The sequence below is a fragment of the Trichoplax adhaerens genome, genomic scaffold, assembly GCF_000150275.1.
Source record: "Trichoplax adhaerens TRIADscaffold_3 genomic scaffold, whole genome shotgun sequence".
NCBI classification, from domain to species: Eukaryota; Metazoa; Placozoa; class Uniplacotomia; order Trichoplacea; family Trichoplacidae; genus Trichoplax; species Trichoplax adhaerens.
The window spans coordinates 448,932-469,922 of NW_002060945.1; the positions used below are offsets into that span (position 1 = coordinate 448,932).

At 32.2% G+C, this 20,991-nt stretch overlaps 2 protein-coding genes across 2 annotated transcripts; both read right to left on the bottom strand.

Annotated features, from left to right (window-relative positions):
- Positions 1-1,339: 1,339 nt before the first annotated feature.
- On the bottom strand, positions 1,340-8,148 carry TRIADDRAFT_54043 (uncharacterized protein; the record flags this gene model as incomplete). Its single annotated transcript, XM_002110744.1, has 12 exons — positions 1,340-1,678; positions 1,903-2,126; positions 2,175-2,178; positions 2,301-2,390; positions 2,792-2,926; positions 3,358-3,432; positions 3,883-4,004; positions 4,250-4,409; positions 4,697-4,774; positions 4,849-5,001; positions 6,208-6,385; positions 8,087-8,148. The coding sequence occupies 12 exons, from the start codon at positions 8,146-8,148 to the stop codon at positions 1,340-1,342; spliced, it is 1,620 nt and encodes a 539-aa protein (XP_002110780.1).
- A 4,502-nt stretch (positions 8,149-12,650) lies between these two features.
- Positions 12,651-19,904, bottom strand: TRIADDRAFT_54045 (uncharacterized protein; the record flags this gene model as incomplete). The annotated part of the gene is made up of 20 exons (XM_002110745.1): positions 12,651-12,758; positions 12,872-12,973; positions 13,094-13,132; positions 13,254-13,358; positions 13,443-13,649; positions 13,725-13,793; positions 13,903-14,066; positions 14,212-14,310; positions 14,437-14,486; positions 14,603-14,693; positions 14,823-14,880; positions 15,043-15,147; positions 15,245-15,369; positions 15,457-15,544; positions 15,623-15,678; positions 15,812-15,860; positions 15,997-16,101; positions 16,441-16,514; positions 17,656-17,743; positions 19,779-19,904. 20 exons carry the CDS (start codon positions 19,902-19,904, stop codon positions 12,651-12,653), a joined length of 1,908 nt encoding a protein of 635 aa, XP_002110781.1.
- Positions 19,905-20,991: the final 1,087 nt, after the last annotated feature.

Sequence of the window (20,991 nt, forward strand, 5' to 3'; positions counted from 1 at the left end):
CCAGATTTACTGAAGAGGTAAGGATGATCAGTAAGATGAGGTTCTAGTCAATATAATTTTATCGCTTTCTTATACAAGATGACATTCCTTCAAGTGCCCAAAACACCTGGAAATGCCATGACTCCGAAAAATATCTTTCTAGCACAGTAGTCCTCAGAATAGACTCGAGATAGCTCTTGATACAGTATAGTAAATAAAGGTTAAAGAATTGAGTATACTGGACGTAGTAAAAGATATGAATTGTCGTGGATAACTTTAAAGTATCTATCCGGTGTAGTTATTCATAAAATAATCCTGAAATAATTTCCTGGTACGGACGGAAAACGAGGAAAATTTAGTGATGCTTTTCTCGTATTGATTTCAGTAGCTGTTGCGTCTATCTTGTGAATTAAACTAAGATTAATGTTGAATAGTTAGTTTAGTAATTGCAATTGATATTGTTGTAATTCTACGAAGCTAACGAAGGAAATATAGCAATACCATAAACTGAGCGAGACTAGTTATAGTCAACAACCTCATTTTTTCTTTCATGATATTTCCTTATATACTATGCATCAGCATTCATCTTTGGCAACCGATTGGTACATACATATATATATACTTATGAGCATAACTAGACTAGAATAATCCCAATTTCTATCTTAGTACGCTGCAGAGCTTTGCAGACCATGAATGAAAGCAAGCCCATACCAACCCTACCTGCTGGTACGCAGTATTTTAGAGGAGTAATGAGTTATATAGCCCAGTTTCACATCCTTCAAGTGGTTACTTCACATAGCTTATTAAGGTAATAGCGAAACTCTACATAATAGGCGTACCAAAATGAACTAAATGTACATGTTTAATGTCATTTTTTACTGCTTAAATAGAATTAGCAAATACTAAAAATTGGTCTGGAAGTTAATTAGTAATAGATGTGGTATTCTTTCGTTATTGTTAAATGGAACTTTTTATCTAGACATTGCAAATCAGCAAGCAGGAATTAAGAAACTCCGTGAAAAATTGATATTCTGATTCGTAGAGGACAATCAATTGAGAAATAAAATGAAATTTTACAAATCATCAAAATTTAGTAAAAATTTCTGCATTTTCCCAGTAAAATCACTGATAAGATTATAATTTGTAGATAATTGTGATATAGATAATTAATCTTCTTTAAGAGTCATAAGCTAGCACTAAATCAAGGCCATATTTTAGTGCCATGACTTTTCATTATAAATTGATAATAATCTTAATTTGAAAAACTTATAATTCAAACTAAATAACTTCAGTAGTCCCTTGTGATAATTTAGCACAAATAATTATTTCATTCCGTGACTACCAACATATTACACACTTGTTAGTCCATTCTTGGTGGAGGTTTCGGTGGAAGTCCTCGGAGTGATTTTTTCCTCAAAACTACTGTTTCTTCCCCTTGATCGTCAACATTGGTGGTAATTAATTTTTGACGATCAATTTGTGGCGGTGGTGCATATAGTTCATCAAAGGTAATCACGGCTGAGGTAGGAGGAGGTGGCAAATCTAAGAGGTCTTCCCCTTCACCAGCAATATGACTCTCTGCGACGGATGGCTTATCAGTTTGTGAATTATAGCGTTTTACTGGCATTACATATAAATCGTCAAGATCCTGTTGTGTTGCTTCCGATTCAACCATGTTCTTTATTGGCATTCCCGATAACTTTAAGATAATTGTAATGTAGATTAAATAGGTTTAATTATACATTATTTTCTACATTAATATTAAAAAATTATAAAGTACCAAAAGCGTATTCTAGATAGATTGTCTTCTACAATTGCTCATGTTATAGTTAAATAAGTCTAAATTTGATTCAAGTAATTATCACGAGGGACTAATCGGCTGAAAGAGCTAAAAAAATTGACTGAATATCATAAGCAATTTACCTTTACACTGAGATTTCTATCTAATTTTTTGATGCTCTTAGTACGAGATTGAGATTTTACCAAGCCTTCAATAGTTTCAGACTTCTCCTTTTTCTCGCTATTTCGTTGCCTTAATTTACTTAACGCATTTTCAAATTGAAGATCTTGTTTTAATATCGCCAATTTAGAGTTAGTACTGCTCTCTTGTGATTGTTTTGCTTGAAAATAACTTTGCAAAGGGTAAACTATTATTTTAAATATTATAATTATTAATATTTATCCTTGCATCAAACCTCCCTATAATTATATATAATTATGATCATGATACAATTTAAAGAAGGAAATATCGAATAAAATAAATGATCTTTATGAATAAAATATCCATGTAGGCAAAACTGAAAGTAATTACAATAACTTACTAAAGCAATTCTAACTCCGGTATACCATAGTTTCATTGATGATAAATCTTCAGTACAGAATCTAATCACCGTTTTCTTTTTCTCATTAGGCTAAAAACATGATAACGTAAAAAATTGTATGGATATTCTCGACTATTTCTATATATAAAACGGAAATTTTACTAAACAATGAGATCTTTATTGCTTAAATAAACTAATATTATCACACAGTTACCCATAAGCAAATGCAAAATTCAGTTGGTGCGTTATAAAGCTCGCGATGTTTTAACCCAATGAAAGGTGTATAGCTCTCGAATTTTATTAGGCACTGCAAATTCCTAGACGAGCCTAATAAACTCTAGTTATAACGTATTAAATTTCAATAATGAACGGAATGATATTAATATGGGAATGTAAAAGCAAAACCAATCCTGTATTAACGTTTCTAACTTATTGCTGGAACTCTACTTCTATTTAATAAATAGCAACATTGGATAAAAGATAGCACTTACTTTGGATTTAGACTGAGAAATGTACAGCCCTGAAACTCTTAAGACGCAGTGATATTTCTTCCACGACTTTTTACCAGATCGGATATATAAAGGTCCGTCAACATCAGGCACGCGTTGATTGTTGCTGAAAAATTCCTGTGAATGAAATCGTAATTGTTGCTTAGATAATACTACCTTTCAATAAAATTCGTTAATTTTACGAGTAAATCTATGCTACGAAATAGCGACTATCCCAAATATCAATTTTAAATATTATACAAATAAGTTCAATTATCTTATTTGAATCTAATACTATTACGCTCTTTGTATGTATTAATTCATCTCTTTTTCAGTTATTATGAATCGATCGTTATTTTAAAAAGACAGCATCAATTTTTAATAGGTACGGTATCTGTCGATCTTATAAATCAGCCTTTCCGTATCTGAAGGAAGCTATAAAAATTTCCGGATATTTTTGAACGACGTATTGACAGTGTCAAGCTACACATATTCCAATTAAACAATTACTGGATAACTTTGGTTAAATAGCGTTGAGAACTATCGCATAATGACAATATTTAACCTACGTTGAGCAATCTTTCTTTATCTTTTTCAGCAGATTTCTCAGCAGCTTTATCGGATCCAGAGGCTAATAAGTAATGCTAGAAAGAGAAACAATACGATTTAAGGTATTTTCATTAAATATTTGTTATAGATCTATAGCAAGCCCTCGTCATATATCACACAGATATATATATATACCCACGAGTACCGATAATTATAGTAATCTGAATTTTCAAAGTTCTGTGTATTAAATAGCTTAAGTCTCAAAATATTTCATTACTACTGCAAAGTTAAGCAGAATAGCTATAGCAGATATCATGATATCTGATTACTGAAAAAATCTATAATATAGCAATTATTGACAGTTTAGAATTACTATTTTGGTAACTGGCTAGAAATAAAACTTAATAGATATTACTCTAAGCTAAATAATAGAATAAAGTATACGAGATAACATATCTCAAATTCTGGTGCATCTTGCTAATATCTTGGCTATTAGGGTAATTATATGTTTTCATCTACACATTTATGTTGCATAAATATTAAACCTGTGGATTCTTGAATAATGCATATTTATTGCTCTTTAGCAGAAAGTAAAGCTTGTTGTTAGAATTAACAGGCCATAGGCTAACTATATCAACCACAATTTGATGATCTTCGATATTCCTCTCTAGTAAAATGTACATGAAATTTATCAGTACCAAGTTTTTATTCCTGATAAGCTCTATTCAAACGCTAATGTTAACGTATTACCGCCTTTATGAGATTGAGAATAACTATGTGTTAGCTCAATAGTTAGCAATCAGTAAAGCCTAACTATCTCTTAGATATAATTTCTAAGGTACAAAATGTAAAACTTTTAGCAATAAGTTTCACAGAAAAATATCTAGTAGCAGTTGCATGATATAAACTTACCCAAGTTCTGCTCGGTTAAATGCTCGACTAAAACCCAGCTAGGATCGGGTTTAACGTGACACTTTTCCATCATAATCAAGCAAATTTCGCCCGCTGTCATCTTATCGGAGATTAAAATTGTTTTACTGCTTTCATTAGCGCTGTAGATCTTGACAATTCGCTACATTACGGAAAATAAATCCATTATTAATATTTATAGATCATAAGGGTCTTTTATAATATCTACTGTAGAGTAATATGAAATGCCGTAGCTATGCAGCAAAGGGATCAGAAATAATTAGTTATTAGAGTAAGCTAACATGAAATAGCACATAAATCTAATACATTTTTGATATTGGCTATCTACTATAAAGTAATATCAAATATTGTAGCTATACAGCTAGCTCTAATAATTTATCCCTATTTCTTTGCTGAAAGTTAATATAAAAAAGGGCATAAATTCAATACCTTTTGGACGTTGGCTTCTTTAATTTTATCCAGTGCAACACAAATTTTTTCCTCTCGAACTCTCATCTCTTCTTCTGCCTATCGATATCAACTGTAAATGAACTGAAATCGACTATATATCATAGCATCAGTATCCTATTTTGTTGGCTTACCTGGGCTAATTCTTTAGCATCTAATTTTGTTTGAAATCCTTCTAACTGATCTTTAATTAATTGTGTTGTCGTAGCTTGCAATTCTTGTATATCATAATTTAGTGATATTGATGAGTGCCTATTACTTGATATTTGATCTTGTTTGATATCACTCTGAAGGTTGACGATATCATTCAACATTTGATCCAAATCACTGAGAGCCAGATTAACTGATTATCCGAATGATGAAAGAAATATATTTAAATCATATTTTAAAAATCGCATTTTATTCTTATAGATAATAGTGCAAATAGTTGTGGGCCTTTACGAACAGAAACTGATGTTGATATAGATAGAGTTGTATCTTACCATCAAATTGTGATTCATTTACATCCAATTCCTCATTTTTTTCGTGGTAATCATTCAGTAGACATAAAAGCGTAGAATTATATCAATTATCAACTAATTCAAATACCTGTTTGCAACTATCCAGAATCGATAGTCACAATAATTTTATTGAATGGAAAAACTTCAATTTAATGCAAAAGTATTATAAATTAGGATTCATTAATGTTATAATTTGTTTGTACTGTAGTTTATAATCTTTCTGAAATTTTGATAGAAAATAAATTTTAAAATCTAGTTCTTGTTAGTTGTGAAATTAGAATTACTATATTCGATCTTTCTACATTTTTCAGCCTCTCATGCCTCATCACAGTCAAAGGTTACTATCCCAGATCTGTTTTTAATGGGCAAATGGACATTAATCATCATTGCAGACTAACTGCAATAACTTTATCTAACTATAGCATAAGAATAGCAATTTTTCCGGGTTTAAATTAAGGTTGGCAGGGTCTAAACTGACGCTGTTGATGAATTCACCGTCTCGATTTTTAGCATATTGTCGTTATGACAGCGTAAAAAATCTACAGCAATTTTATTGGACTGGCCGCCATTTCTGCTAGATTACGTAGATATGATGCGAATTATAGCAGTTGATGCTCGTAAAAAGATAATTCTTCTATGATATACGGTAACACTAAACGGAGCTTATGCTACATATTAGTTAACCCTCTCGGTCTCGCGATCTTATAGCCATTATTGGGTAAAATCTAATCTAATCCTTATAAAATTTGGATGGCCATCCATTACATTTCCACTTTAATTTAATAATTTTTATAGCCGTAAAAGAAAACAATTCTTTCCTATTTTAGCATTAAATAGATTCCAGCCACATATAGGTGAGTTAAGTCTCCCCGTCTCTTAATATACTATATCATTACCATCAAAGCGTACAGTTCTAGATTTCTCAACTGCTTTTTCTTTAAATAATCTCAATCGCATTCTATATAACTACATTAACTTGGTCTAGTCAAATACCTGATCTTGGCGTTTCTCGATATCTGAAAGTGATTTTAAAGCATCATCTTCCGTTTCTTCATCACCATGAATTTCACTCTTGTGACTTTCTAACTGTGCAACCTCAGTTTCCGCTTGCAACTCTTCTAAGCTTTGCAATAGCGAGTCTAAATCTTGATCGAAGCTTTCTTCTTTTTCCCTATTGCATATATCATATATTTCGAAAGGAAACACTTACATATAATATCGAAATAGTAATCTATATCCAAAGCGCAAATATCAGGGAAAAGTTAATAGAGCACATTATTAAAGTCTTCGAATAAATATTGCGAAGTGAACTATATACTTAAGACAATCACCAATTATCGAATATGCCAGAGCTTTTATAGTATTATCAATGTCTTTTATATGTAAAATAGTGACGAATACCCAAATTTTTAGCTAACGTAACGTAAAATTAGCTTTGTTATGAGTTTACATCATCAAATAGTCTTATAGTCCATATTTGAAAATGACAAATAGCTATTCCGATAAATAAGTGAAGTTAAGGCCTTGAAATGGGGATATATTATAGCAAATTGCTTTTTCTTTTATTAAATCTACAGTATATAGATTAAGTTTAGCAATCACTGGCTCAATCTTCATAACTATGGGTGTATACTAAATGTTGTCATTAGAACAATAAGATATTTAGCTTCAGCTATAGCGATATAATGATGTAAATTAATTTTTAATCAATAAACCAGTTGAACATTTCGTTCGTGATACTTTGCGTATTTATAAGAAAATCTCTTTACAAATTAATCAAGAGAGATCAAAGATAATCAATAAAAATATCGGCAATGATTGATTATATCAAGCAAGATTTTCGTATTTGCAATTCATCGTCAAGCAAAATAGATCGAAACACAACCAGGCTTAATGTGCAGCCTGGTAGTAATCTTAATAGTTTACATTTCTATTTGATTTAAATTAACAAATCTTGCATCATAGTTTAAAATTAATCCATTGAAACGAATTAATTTAGATCAGTAAGAATAAAGTTAAAGGAATCCTTAGGATATCAAGATCTATGTATTAGCTTACATCGATAAAACGATAATTATAATTGATTTTCGGAGGACGTTCAATAGATGGGCAAATATTCCAGAATAACACGATTGGTCGCTACCGATTCTACGTAACTCTTTTATGAAAAATGATTCATTATTTATACTAAGCATGTGCATTAGGCTAGCTAGAAAGCCAATAACAAGGAAGACCTCATGTAGAGATTTGTATATGTTATCACTCCGGTTGGATTTTGGTCGCCGTCATTACTAAATGTGAATTTTACTAATAAGGATTATTACTAATTAGTAGTTATTAAGGGCTCCGGATTAATTCATAATAGCATGCATAATTATATTGCCATTAATTGCCAAACAAGGAGTATTAATCGAGGGGAACATGAACAGATTGTGTCTAATGACTCTAGATTAATGAATAAAAAGAACATATATACTCGTTTACCCTATCAATGTTTTGGCGAGTGAATGTGTCGAAATGAGCTAGTATTAGTTAAAGTTGCGTTGCTTAAGAAAATATCATCTCCAAGTTAATTTTACTAATCATCTATAAGATTGATATGCTAAGTGGCGAATAGGAGGTTCTATTATTCTATGACGGCATGAATAGCTTTCGCTACGATTACTTCTCGGATTTAGGGCAATGTATTAATAATCGAGAACAATTTAGGATACGGTTTGATGATTTTTAATTAAAAATAAAGTTGTTGCTCTCGGTACTTATATCGGTTTGCACATAAATCCTCATCTACAGTATGTTTTTGTTCTGTAAATCTAACAAAGTATTTGTGCATTTTTATACAGTGCAGTATTGCTTAACCCCATACATTTACCATGGTATTAGTACGCCAAATATAAAAAATAATTTATCTCCTATAATTAATTGATGGTACATATTCGGGTATGATATGATTATAGTATATAGCTGATTCGGCTGCTAATGTCGTTGATTTAATACGCTAGGGTTAAGCTATATTATAAGCTACAATTTTTCACATCTTAACTTAATATAGACTTGATATCATCATCAGTCAGGCTATAATAAACTATAGCACCAAACATGTCGTTAAGTTATTGTGGTAAAGTAACAAATTTGATAACAGTGATATGATAGTATTTAGATATTGTAATAAAAAGTTATGGCTGTATGAAACTTCATGTTAGCTCATTGCTCTACAATATGCGCTGTTCGATATCAATTTGATAGATTTAATCATAGGGTAAATTTATTCTTGCGGATTAAGTTTATGACAAAGTCGAAAATGAACTGATTTACCTTATTAGTACATTTGAAATTCAATCTATGTACATGGTCTACTAACTAATTAAAATAGTAATCGAAAGCACTGCATGCTACATCTTGCAACTATATATTATAAAGTATCGAAGATCATTATTACAATTACGATCAAAGAGGCCCTTGCGTTCAACTATGGTATGATACCTAATCATAACGACTAAATGATAAAGGCTATTTATTTGGATTTACGTATCAATCAATGTTCGCATGATGCAATACTTACGTCATTCAGGCAAATCTAAGGTACCCTGTAATCGACAGTGATATTAAAATATGATAAAGACTGGAAGTACGAGTATGGGAAATATGGATTTGATTATATCAGAAATAATTGTAGAAATTGTAAAATAACCCTTTAAAATCAACATGGAAATTAATCAGCGTATTTTTATTTATATCAATTTGTCTCTACAAAGCCATGCAATCATAATCCTATTGCTATTGGCTGTCTAAAGAGAATCACGGGCAGCTTTCTATGGTAACATTAGTAAAGGTACTAGATAATGTTACCATTATTTTCGGCTCATATGGTAATAACTTCCGGTTGATATCAGCAACGGAATCATTAACAGTAACAAATTTAATACACCTTATACCAGCGTTTATAATAAAATTGAAGTTTTCTAGGAATTTTCTAATTACCCAAAATCTGTTCAAACAGTATTAAAATAGGAAAAAAATAGCTCAAGCGAATAAAGAATCTAGTCGTAGATATTTAACCGCGACTTTGTAAGTATATATTTAGGTAGCTCTAGCATTGTAATGGTATTTCTTTCAATATTCTTGTATATTAAAATTCTGTACACTAACGTACATTTACATACGTATATATATATATATATATTATATATATAAATACATATATATATACATACATACATACATATTTAAAACCATAAAGAATTAAGCAGTATTGATTAGTGCTGTCAGATTGATAACAACAACCCTAAGATAAAAAAGTTCTTCAAAGAAGTTTTCATTGTGAGCAGCAGCGGATTAAATGCAGCCTCTTATCCCCATTTTCAAAATAATATCTAGTAATTGAGCACTATAAATTAAATCGCTTTGTTAATGAAAGTTTTAGACATATGAATATATGAATCGCAAGTAACAACAGTTCATGAAATTTGCAAAGAACGCTATTCTAGCATTATTTAAATGAAAAATTTTCCCTACAAGGGTATCAGTAACAATTTTTTGCCTGATATAATTGTCATCATAAAGCAAGAAAGCAGACCAGATATTTTCTTGGACTAAAAATTATGTTCCTATTTAATAATGGTAATTATATTTCATTGCAAGACACGCCGATTAACTTCACCAACCATCAAGATTAGCGGATTTAGTCATTTAAGCATTTAATTCGAATTAGCTTATTTTATCTAAGATTGATTCACATTAGGTACCGACTCGTCGTCTGGATAACGTTATGTTAGATTGCCCATTTGAGTTTTGATGCGGTCACGAGTCTTGATAGCAGCTATTTCTTCTGCTGACATTACTCTACTACTGGAAGCGCGCTTTGTTTGTAAATAATTCGGATCTACGGTTATACTGTTACCAATTCCGAGTTGATTAAGTTGAGTTGATGATCGAGAGTTGTTTGCCTTGACAGAAGTTATAGGACTTGTAGTTTGAACAGTAGCCAGAGAGCTCATACTAATATGATGGCTTTTCCTGAAATAGAGTTGAGACCGTATTAACATCGAACTTTATGAATGCAAACTCTAGTCGTATTGTGATTATGCTGCATTTACTGTAAAGAATAGCAGGTCATACATTACTTACTTTATATGAGGATCGCTCTTAATTGTCTTAAATGTTCCAAAGCTATCTGGGTTTTGTATAATCGGACGACGAGCGCTTCCTGATGTCGGAGGTTGAAACGATATGCTTTCGTTACTTATTTTCCGAGGCCTTTGAATGGCACTTTGCGATGAGGTTGTTACCGTAGGGTATTGAAACGCCGATTCACTACCGGTATTTTTTCTGACAGGATTGGTCGGACTTAAACCACTGCTAACCATTATAGGTTTTGTTGGCGGTGAACTAACTGAGCTTTTTGTTGATAGCCGATCTAGCACTTTTTGATAGCCGCTTGCGGAATTACTTGTTGGTTTTTCTGACGGAGTTAAATGAGACTGCGAGCTATAACTAACGCTACCACCACCTTTTACCGTAACTTGAGATGAAGTAGAATAGGATTGACCAGGTCTGATAGGCTTCACTGTAACAGATTATATTTAAACAAGTTATTACGCCTGATCGCTTATTTTTGCATAACTTAATGTGATACGTACCAATATTAGCTTGGCTAGTCTTTCTTACGTTGCTTATGGTTGCTAGAATTGTTAAATAGTGGGAAAAGGTAAGTTTAGTCCGTTATTATCGAAATGAGCATCGTCTTGATCCGTAATGACATTTATATCGGAGCTACATTTGGTTATATCACTACTCATACCTTGCTGTGCACGGGCATGCTCTTCTTTCAGGCGACGCATCTCAAGCTCAAATCTATATAATACATTGTATACCCCTAAGTCCTTATGGATATGTAAAGTTTAGCTATATTTTCACCACAATGAATTTGGTTATATCGCGTACCTTTTCTTCTCCTTGACAGCAGCTTCGCTAGATTGCTTTAGGGCTGTCTCTAGAGCTTTTACTCTTTCGGCCGAAGCTTTTAATCTTTTCTCTAATTTCGGTAATTCTGTCCTCAATTCTGCGTTGTCGCGCACGAGCTTAAAAGATGAAAGTGAATGGAGTTATGAACTATGAAAGTTTAATATAGAATTTTGAATTATTTCTAAACTGAGAAACCAATTTAGGACTAACTTGCTTGTGCACTTTCGTTAATTGATCTAAATTTGACTCTAAAAAAGACATCTTTTGTTTATGGACACTGGGGATATTTTCTTCACCGTCATCATCACCATTACGATTCTTAAACAGGAGAAGGTTTAATATAGGAAATAAAAAAATTTTTCAACAAAAATGCATAATGGTCCAAGTAATATAGAGTCAACCCGAATTACCTTTAATTTCTTTTGCAGATCAGCTACAAATAGCTGTCGTAGTTTGTGTAAATGCTTAAGTTCTTTCGACTATAGTAATAAATTACATCAGTTAATATCACATCGTATAACACATTTAGATGGGAGCATAAGCTTGTAATACAGTACGTACCACAGCTTCCTCAATGTTGAGAAGTTCAGCTTTTGCTTGCTCTCTTTTTTCTGATTGTAAGCTAATAGTTTTGATTAAAAAAATTGTCGATAATTAAGTATAAAAATATTAATGTTTTCTATTTTAGGGATGAAAAGATCATACTTCAAATCACGCAATTTCGCGACAGCTTGGGATTCGGATTCTTTTAACTTTGCAAACTCTTGTTGAAGTTGGTTTTGCTTTAATGTTTTCTGACGTAAGGTACTATATCGAAAAGTTATCATAAATATTTCGCTATATCTATTTTTGTATGACAGATGAGAAATATACAATGTGATGCACGTACTCTTCCAGATTAGCAATATCCTCTTGTTTAGCACTAATTTCATCACGTAATTTAGCCAATTGTTTGGCATGCTCTTGTCTATGTTGTTCCATTCTTTCTTGCACAGCATCCTAATATGGACAGTTTAAAATTTGATTATAATTTACAGTCGGCAAAAAACTACTATATACACGTAGAGTATAACCTTTATCTCTTGTGCTGACTTTAATATATCCGCCTGTTCTTGCTCTTTATCCTGAAACGCCATTATTCTCATTTGTACTGCAATACCATCAATAATATATAATGTAAATACATGATAACATGTGCGCACATATTATACACAAAATTCGCTTTGATCGTCGTAATTGCAAAGCAATCTCATCGATCATAACATCATCTTCCTTACCATCAGACTCGTGACGGGATATATCTTCTTTCAAGTTATCGATTTCTTCATCCATGGTTCGTTTTTTAGCTTCTAAATCTTTTGCCACAGTCGACAGTGACTTACATTTTTCCTCATACTGTTTTATAAATTTTATGTTAATTTTAGTTTCTTAAATAGCCTTTAGTTATCAAAATCACTACAGGACTACAATTTTTAAAAACATGCCTCAGTTAGAAGCAATTGATTTTCTGATAAGTTCGCTTCAGATACATTCAATTTCTTCTCAAGTTCGGCTCTTTCCGATTCTATTGTATGATTTCTCTGAAGAAATAAAGTATATCTTATTAAGACGTAGTATAAAACAAAATATTCGTTTCGAAATTTTACTATATTACTAACTGTAAATTAACTTATAGGTAAGAGGTAAAGTTTACCGATACAAGAATTTTCAATTCTCCTTTAATTTTTCCGAAATGTAAGCGAGCTAACGTAAGCTCTTCATCAGATACTTTTTCAGAGTCCTTAGCAATAGCAGTCTGTGATAGAGTACATTATCAAAGCTCAATTAATATTGTCGATTAACTACAAAACAAAAATATATAATAGGTGCTTTCGATCCTTACAGCAATAACTTAGTTACTATTTATGTACAATACCTTTAATTCTTCGTCTTGAAGAACGTCTCCAATCTCATGCTGATTTGAAAAATAGCGAAAATAATGAGGTTACTTGTATTGATTGAAATATGGCCTAACTGTAACTTGAGGTCTCGAAGTCATTGTGCCTCATATAATCTAGTTAATATCTTCACATTACCATATCTTGCAATAGGTTCTTAATTGATTCGGTAACTCTTCTTTTGTATCTCTTTTCGGTATCTTTTGTTTCTTCAAAGTTTTCTTCCATATTTGATAACTTAGACTAAATAAAAGTCGCGTCATTTACTGATTAACTATGTTCATATAAACGGTACCTCAACGAGTATACAGATCTTATATAACATACTTTAATGCCCATTAATTCCTCAAGATTCTTTTCGTATTCTTGCGATTTTACTTCTAATTGTCGACTCTTTTCATCAAAATTAACATATAACTCTTCTAACGCGTTCAACACTTCCTTAACTTCGTCTTTGGAGTCTTGTAGTTCATCTTCTAACGCGTTTATTTGCGCTTGACGCCTAGTGCTTTCATTCTTTATTAAGTGAAATTCCTAAAAAATTTGATGAGAACCTCGTTACTTTGATGTAATGTAACTAAACTTGTCCCTTTAGGTATCATATAATACCTCGTCTTTATCCTCCAATTGTCTTCTAAGCTGCTCTATAAGAGTATTTCTATTATTAAGTTCATCATCCTATGAATAAAAAAGTTATATAACTGTATTTTTGGGTACGCAATATATAGCAATATTTTACTTAAAATATTCCATAATAAGCAACAATCAAAGCTTCTCTTAAATATACTTTTTCGTCAATTTGTTCATAAAGTCGGTTTCTTTCTTCGTCAAATTGGACTCTTTCACTTTCACCCAATGCATCGGCAATATTTATTTTAGATGTGGAATGATTGCTTGTTAATTTTCCTTCGTCTTTGCCTCCGGCCTGTTCGTTTACCGGTACATTTTCACCTAGATTTTTTGTTGGATTATATGTAACAGATCAGAGATAAAAATCCATTGCGCTATTTATAATATGAATTAATGCTTAAATATCGTATAACAGTTATCTATACGAAACTTCACAAATTTATGATCAAAAAATCGAATAGCATACCATCCCTCCATTTCTTTAATTCTAGTTCATAATTTTCCAATACGCGCTTAATTCTAGAAGATTTTTCTCGTTCTTTTTCATATCTTCGCTTCCATTCCTCTGCATCGCCAGAGGGTTACAAAAGAATTATAGGTATAAGTAAAATGCGTTAGATATAATTTTAATAAATTGATCTCTGATGTTCAATCGCCTAACCATATATACGTATAAATAACTCAAACTAACCAGCTGGTAATTCTTCGTTCACTTTCACGCTATTTTTGATTGTTTTAGCTCTGATTAATAAAAATGACACGGTAAATACATGGTAAAATACCAATGATTCCATAATTGTAATTAATTCAATATTAAAATTATACCCTTCATGCGACAAAATATCTTTTCATATTACCTGGCACCAAATTGTAAGGTAGTTTTAGTTTCAGATTCATTAATAGACGATGGAGAACAGCAAATGATTATGGTAGTACGAGCGTTACCACCTATATTAATAGATATGATGAAAGATATGGTCATCAGAAATCGAATTCTTCTCTATCTTATGCGTTCTTTATGTTACTCAACATCAAATTAATTATCTATTATTTGTTACAATAGCGAATATCGCGTACCAAGACTTTCTTGTAAAATCCTAGTTAGCTTACTATCGCGATACGGAACGTGTGATTTCTTTATCAAAGCAAGAAGATTAATAGACAACGTTATTAGAACTTATAATTTCTTTATACCGCACAATCTACTTTTTTGATAGTTCAGCGATAAATTCCTAAAAGTTTCGCAATTATGATTTAACAAATATTTTTGTCTTACTTGAAGTTATTGAATACGTACCGTCGCTTCCGAAAGAGCTGAAATTACATTTCCTAGAGCTGAAAGTGACTTGTTAATATTTTTGGCTTCGTCAAGTACCATACCTTCAGCCCCTGTTTTACTAACCTGTTATTACGGTATACGTTGAAGTTTATATATGCAAAAAAATATTTGGCTTTCCATTTAGTAGTTAAATTTCTAAAAATTATGTACTATTTCTTACTTTTTCGGAACCAGCTAAATCAACGAGATATAATTTTCCATGTACACTTTTGTGAGTTTCAACATTCTCTTGCTTTATGTGGATTAGAAAAATACTATGGCTTCTGGAACTATGTTCATTCATATCTTCATAGAAAATAAGGAATTTAAAATATTAAAGTCTTAATAACAATGCTCTACGTCATGGTATATAAGAGCTATTTCATTTCGTACTAGTTACAGCTACATGGCGATTAGATTTTCCTTCGTCAATAATCTCAAATACTTCCTCTGGACTGGAAACGAATCTTTCCGTTATATTCTATACATGAATTAATATGAACTATTGGTCAATATAAAATTGCTGGTAAAAGTCAGTTTATTTTATACCGCAGATTACCTTTACATATGGAATTCTATTCTTATCTTCATGGACCGCAAGATTCGTTTTAGTTACTGTTGTAAATAAATACGAATTATCTTCAATTAGTGATAGTTACATATCAGTAAAGGACTTTACATCTTCTATGAACTATTAATGATTTATTATTAGCAATATCAATAGTTATTGACGATAGAAGTCAACTACCATCTAATAGATCACGAATTTTATCCATATAAATCTCGAAATAGGAAACCTACATTCAGATACCAGATGAAAACATAAAATTTTACACAGAATACAAGTTAGTATAATTGTTTAGCTGTATTTACGGTATGTGTTAAGTCGACATAAAGTTCTTATTGAGTAATAAGTGCTTCAGTAAGTCTAACCTTAATATGAAATTCAAGATTTTCATCCATGGTATAAATATAGGCAAAAATATCACCAATAATACGAGGAATAATCCCTTGCCATTCTGGATCTCCAATGACTCCCTATAAGCAATGTCCATGACATGAAAAACGCTTGTTACGGTTGCAATAAACAATTTTATATCTCATTCATCAAGTAAAGAGCGAGTATTGAAATGAATTTTTATAGCAGTAGTTAGAATAAGTATGAAGGATGGATATAAATATTTCCATTGATGCATAATCCTAACACTACAATCGCTGAATGCTGTAGATTAGACTATGATAATACAAGAGCTTATACAGTACGTCAATTTTTTTATATTTTAAAATATAATGTTGTGGTCGACTTTCTTTTGATATCATTCATCCTAAATTCATAGAGTACTTTAAATAGTTAGGCCAATTATTTTCAGAACTTACCTCCATCGTATGTGTTTTGCCACTAGAAGTTTGGCCGTAGGCAAATATGGTACCATTGTAGCCAGCTAAGACATCTAAATAATAATATAGTACAGACAATAAAAATAATAGCTTTTTAGCTTGCTTGTATGCGTCATATGTATAGTGCAATATATACACGTATAATAATATAAGAGATCTACAGTATATCATATTGGCTGATGCGTATTTTTTATGAAAACTTTACATCAATTATCATTGAGAAGTAATCAATTGTATTGGTGATGGAAATGTTAAAAAGAGGATAATTTGGATAATCGACAGAGTCTAAAGCTTTTAATTTCATATTAGAAGGTACACTGGCTAAGTGCAATAACGATATGGACGGTAAATATTTTATTCGTTAATTACACTATTTAAGTATCCACTTGGTTTCAAAGAAATACAGGATTTAGTAAATTTTTGATAGAAAATAAGTCTTGTAATACTATTGATTGCTATTTGGGCAGGATTTAGTATAAAGAAAGAATAATAATAGTGCAATACTTTATTCAAGTCTACGTTGCATTGTTAAGAGATAAGTAAACGTATACTGCAAACATATTCAGCTGGAATATCTCTTAATAGTTGTAAAGTATAACTTTTGAAATTATCATTAATCAACAGCATATTCTATTGTAGTTGACTTGCTGTATAAGTATTAACATATATGTAGCAATAAACTATATAGCTATTAGTAATAGTATTAGCATCGACGACAGCAGTTCCTTCATTTTCGTGTATCAAATCTCATTTTTTCTAAGTTAACATACGGATTGGGTATAATTTCAAGCTTAACAAGCGTAGTCATTACTGTAATCTCGGGCAAAGTACAGTCGTCAAAAGATGAGAGTAAACGATAGAGGAGCAAAATAAACAGAATCGATCGATCAGAAAACGATCGTCATATATTATATAGTGTACAGAATGATCTACTATTCTAACGTGATAGATTGAAAAATAAATCTTGTAATTATACTCTAAAGCAAAGGGATTGGCTTCAACTTGAAGCTAAATAAAATAAAAACTAATTTACCATAACAGTAACATACAGAAAACCTATATTAGATACTTTATACTGTGTTCTTACGCAAGGAGAGATTATTATTACATGTGAAATATAAAAATAACACATAAATGATGAGGAAACAATCATAATTATTAAGCAATTTAGTACACAAGGAAATATTGTCGTACCTTTGACGATTGGCTTAGCGGCAATGTCATACATTGACTGTTGATTCGTACTTGAGTTAAGAACATGATCGAAAGAAAAACTTTTTCCCTAAAAAGAATATTATATAGTAGGTCAAGATAGATGTTATGCTATTTGATGAGTAGTTAAGATTTTACAGTTTTCAAGTAGAAAGTTATGGACTACATTGACAAATAATTGATTAGACAGGATTAATAGTTATATACTTGAGATAAATCTTAGTTATTGTGTTCTCCCTTTAGTGTCGATTACAGTGTTTTATGTACCGTAGAGTTGAAGTGTGGATGAAAAATTACATCATCCGTAAAGTTTCTAAAGTCAGTCGAATAGTTTATTCCAAAAAGGAAAGTAAAAGATAGAGTAAGGATGATGCAATATCAAAGATGATAAGGATATTTTTCCGGATATTTAGTGAGTCAATAAAGATGACCGTACTTTTATGAATCCCATTGATGAAATGTGCTCAATCAGTAATACCTAACACTATTAAAATAGCTACATAAAAATTTACCGATCGACTTTTTATTCTACCCGGATAAACACTACAACGAACGTTGTAAAATATAACATAGTTTATCAAGTTTAATGGTTGTCATCTTGTAATTAAATCATACTCATAGTGTTATGAAACCATCAACAAGGCGTAGGTATAGTAGTAATTACTGCGATGACATTTCAACCCAATTTCAATATCTCTTAAGTTATAGTACTGTAGTTTAGTAAGCTGATATAGAAAACAGAGATTAAGGTAGGTTTATATTAATGGTGATTTTTGAAATATAATTGACGGATTGCGTAAGTCAATTTACATATAAATGCTAAAGATAACTAGTATCTTGCTGGGTAATTGAAGAAAAATTTGATCGAAGTACACTATACAGTTTACATTGCCATCATTTTCTTTTTGACATGGAAATACAAGCGTCGGTTGGGATTGAAGAGGGATCAATACGATTCTTTAGCCAAATCATTACGGAATAAAAAAGAATAAAAAAATGATAAGGTATGCGAGAGCAATCTACTCCATGCCATATGTACTCGTATAGATAAGTTTAATGGATGTCACATTTTCCAAAATGGACTACAACAAAATAGAGTACTGTACAAGGCCCTGATGTGTTTGAACATGAGAAATGGAAGTCTTTTACAAATTTGGAGCATCAACATTCAACAGCGTCCCGTAAAGTGAATATTAATGCATCGCATGTGCACAGTATAGGTTGTACACATGGTAGGTCATGTTCGTAACATCAAGACAATCTTGTTGAAGAATCGGCGGTAATCTTTGCTTTTTATTACAGTACAGTATAGCGATCATTTGTGACTTCTTTGATTGGTGTACGCGTAGAGTATGATATCGTTTAGCAACTACAATGAATTGTCGGTAGAAGAGGATATTCAATCTCGATAAAGTGATCGCAGACTGACAGCAGATTGTACAGTCCATTGGCATTGGATCGTGTACAACAACAGCATTAATTAAGTAAACTCAACGTGTAGGTGGCACAGCTAGAAATTATCAAGAATGTAAAATCTTGCAAGATTATATTGATTACGTAGTAAGATCGCGCTCAATCAATGTCCAAAAAGATCAATTATACTGATGACAATTGCAATGATCAAGGAGTTGGGAGGGTATTTTAACTTCTGTTCAATTAAAAGTAGTAAGACATGAAAAGAAGGGCAAGGGCAATCTTAACCTACAGGTAGGTTACCGTATGTGTACTGTAAGTTCAATCAATCATCAATTTAATCGATGATGATTGATGATGTCTATTTTTATCGGTGTACCGATTAGGGAACACTTATGAATTGTGATAACAGTACTGTCATGATATTTGATGGCGATCTATGGAAAGGGGATATGGAGCAGTACAAGGAGGGTAGGGTAGTTGAAGCATGAGTAAAAATCCAATGCTGGTCAAGGACTATATTGATCGTCCTCGTTTACTGTCATCCTGTAGGCCTAGGCATTGGTATAGGTCAAAAGAAGATTGACATGTAACGTTTGTAATCTCCATTGCAGTATTGGGCGTATTGATATCGCTCGCTGTCTGACTACCATGGTGTGATGATTATATAGTAGAGGGAATAGGCAACTTACCGATAGTACAATTTGTCCTTCGTTTGGAAATTTAGGAATAAATTCGCTTCCTGCATGCGTTTCAGCCGAATTGAGTGGACGTACACGGCATACTACACGAATATTACAAGCGTCTTCACTGTTCATCTTTTTTTTTTGTTGTTATTATACACGTAGTCTTTTGCCTTGTTGAATGATGGAAAGGAAGAGTTTTTCTTTTCTCTGTGTAATAATAAATTGAATTTAGCAGGGAAGAAAATCCCTGACCAAGAATATAATTTTTGAACAAGATTGGATAGAAATGGACTGCAAATTGAAATCAAGTTGAAGGTTGACACGCTGCTTGCTACACTGCTAGCTTGACTGACTGCAAATGGCTTCTGACGAATTTCTCTCTTTAACACTTGGATTCTTTGTGATTTTTGTCAGCAGATAGACTCTTGACGATGTATATACATCACTTCATCAGTCATAGGATAGTATTAAAGAGAAATATTGAGCATTTTATTCCAACTTGTTAAAGGCGGGCAAGGATAGAACCTAGTGAAAATACAATACCACTTGCCACTGAAGTTTGACTCTTGTAGTATGAAGTTGAGTAGGATAGGATAGACAAGTTTCAATGATCAATTGAGCAATGTTGTAATCAGAATTATTCTTGCAGCATCGATTGCAGCACACTCTAGCGCCTCCTCTCGCTACCGACCAATTTTAAAAAGATCGACTGCTAGTCAATGTCTACTCGGGTTGATTTTTTTTTTTTCCTCCGTCAATTCTCCACAATGATCCTACATTACTGTGAAAATGAATTGAAATTGGGCTATCAAGGATTTGTTCAAGCCTAGGCTGAAAGCGGGACACTGGCAATCCTCCCACACAACGTCAGTACAGTAATTGGTGTCGTCCTCAGGTCCGATCACAATATGGTGCTATGACCGTGTTACTGGAGGTTGACTCGTCGAGTTGGCAAGGCGATTGTCACACAGTCGCACTAAAAGGAGATTTTGCAGCGTGTGACAGACTGCCAGTAGCGTCATACTACGGACGGTGACACTCGACCAATGCAAACGACATTCTATGCGTGCGTACACTAGACGAAAGTCAGACTTTCTTGCAGTGAACTGTAGTGTACAGTACACTGCACAGCGTACTGTACACTACAGTAGGACGGAGTCATAAACTGTAGCTTGTGGGCTTTTGGTCGTGCGGTCTTTCTTCTGTGGGATTGTGTTGT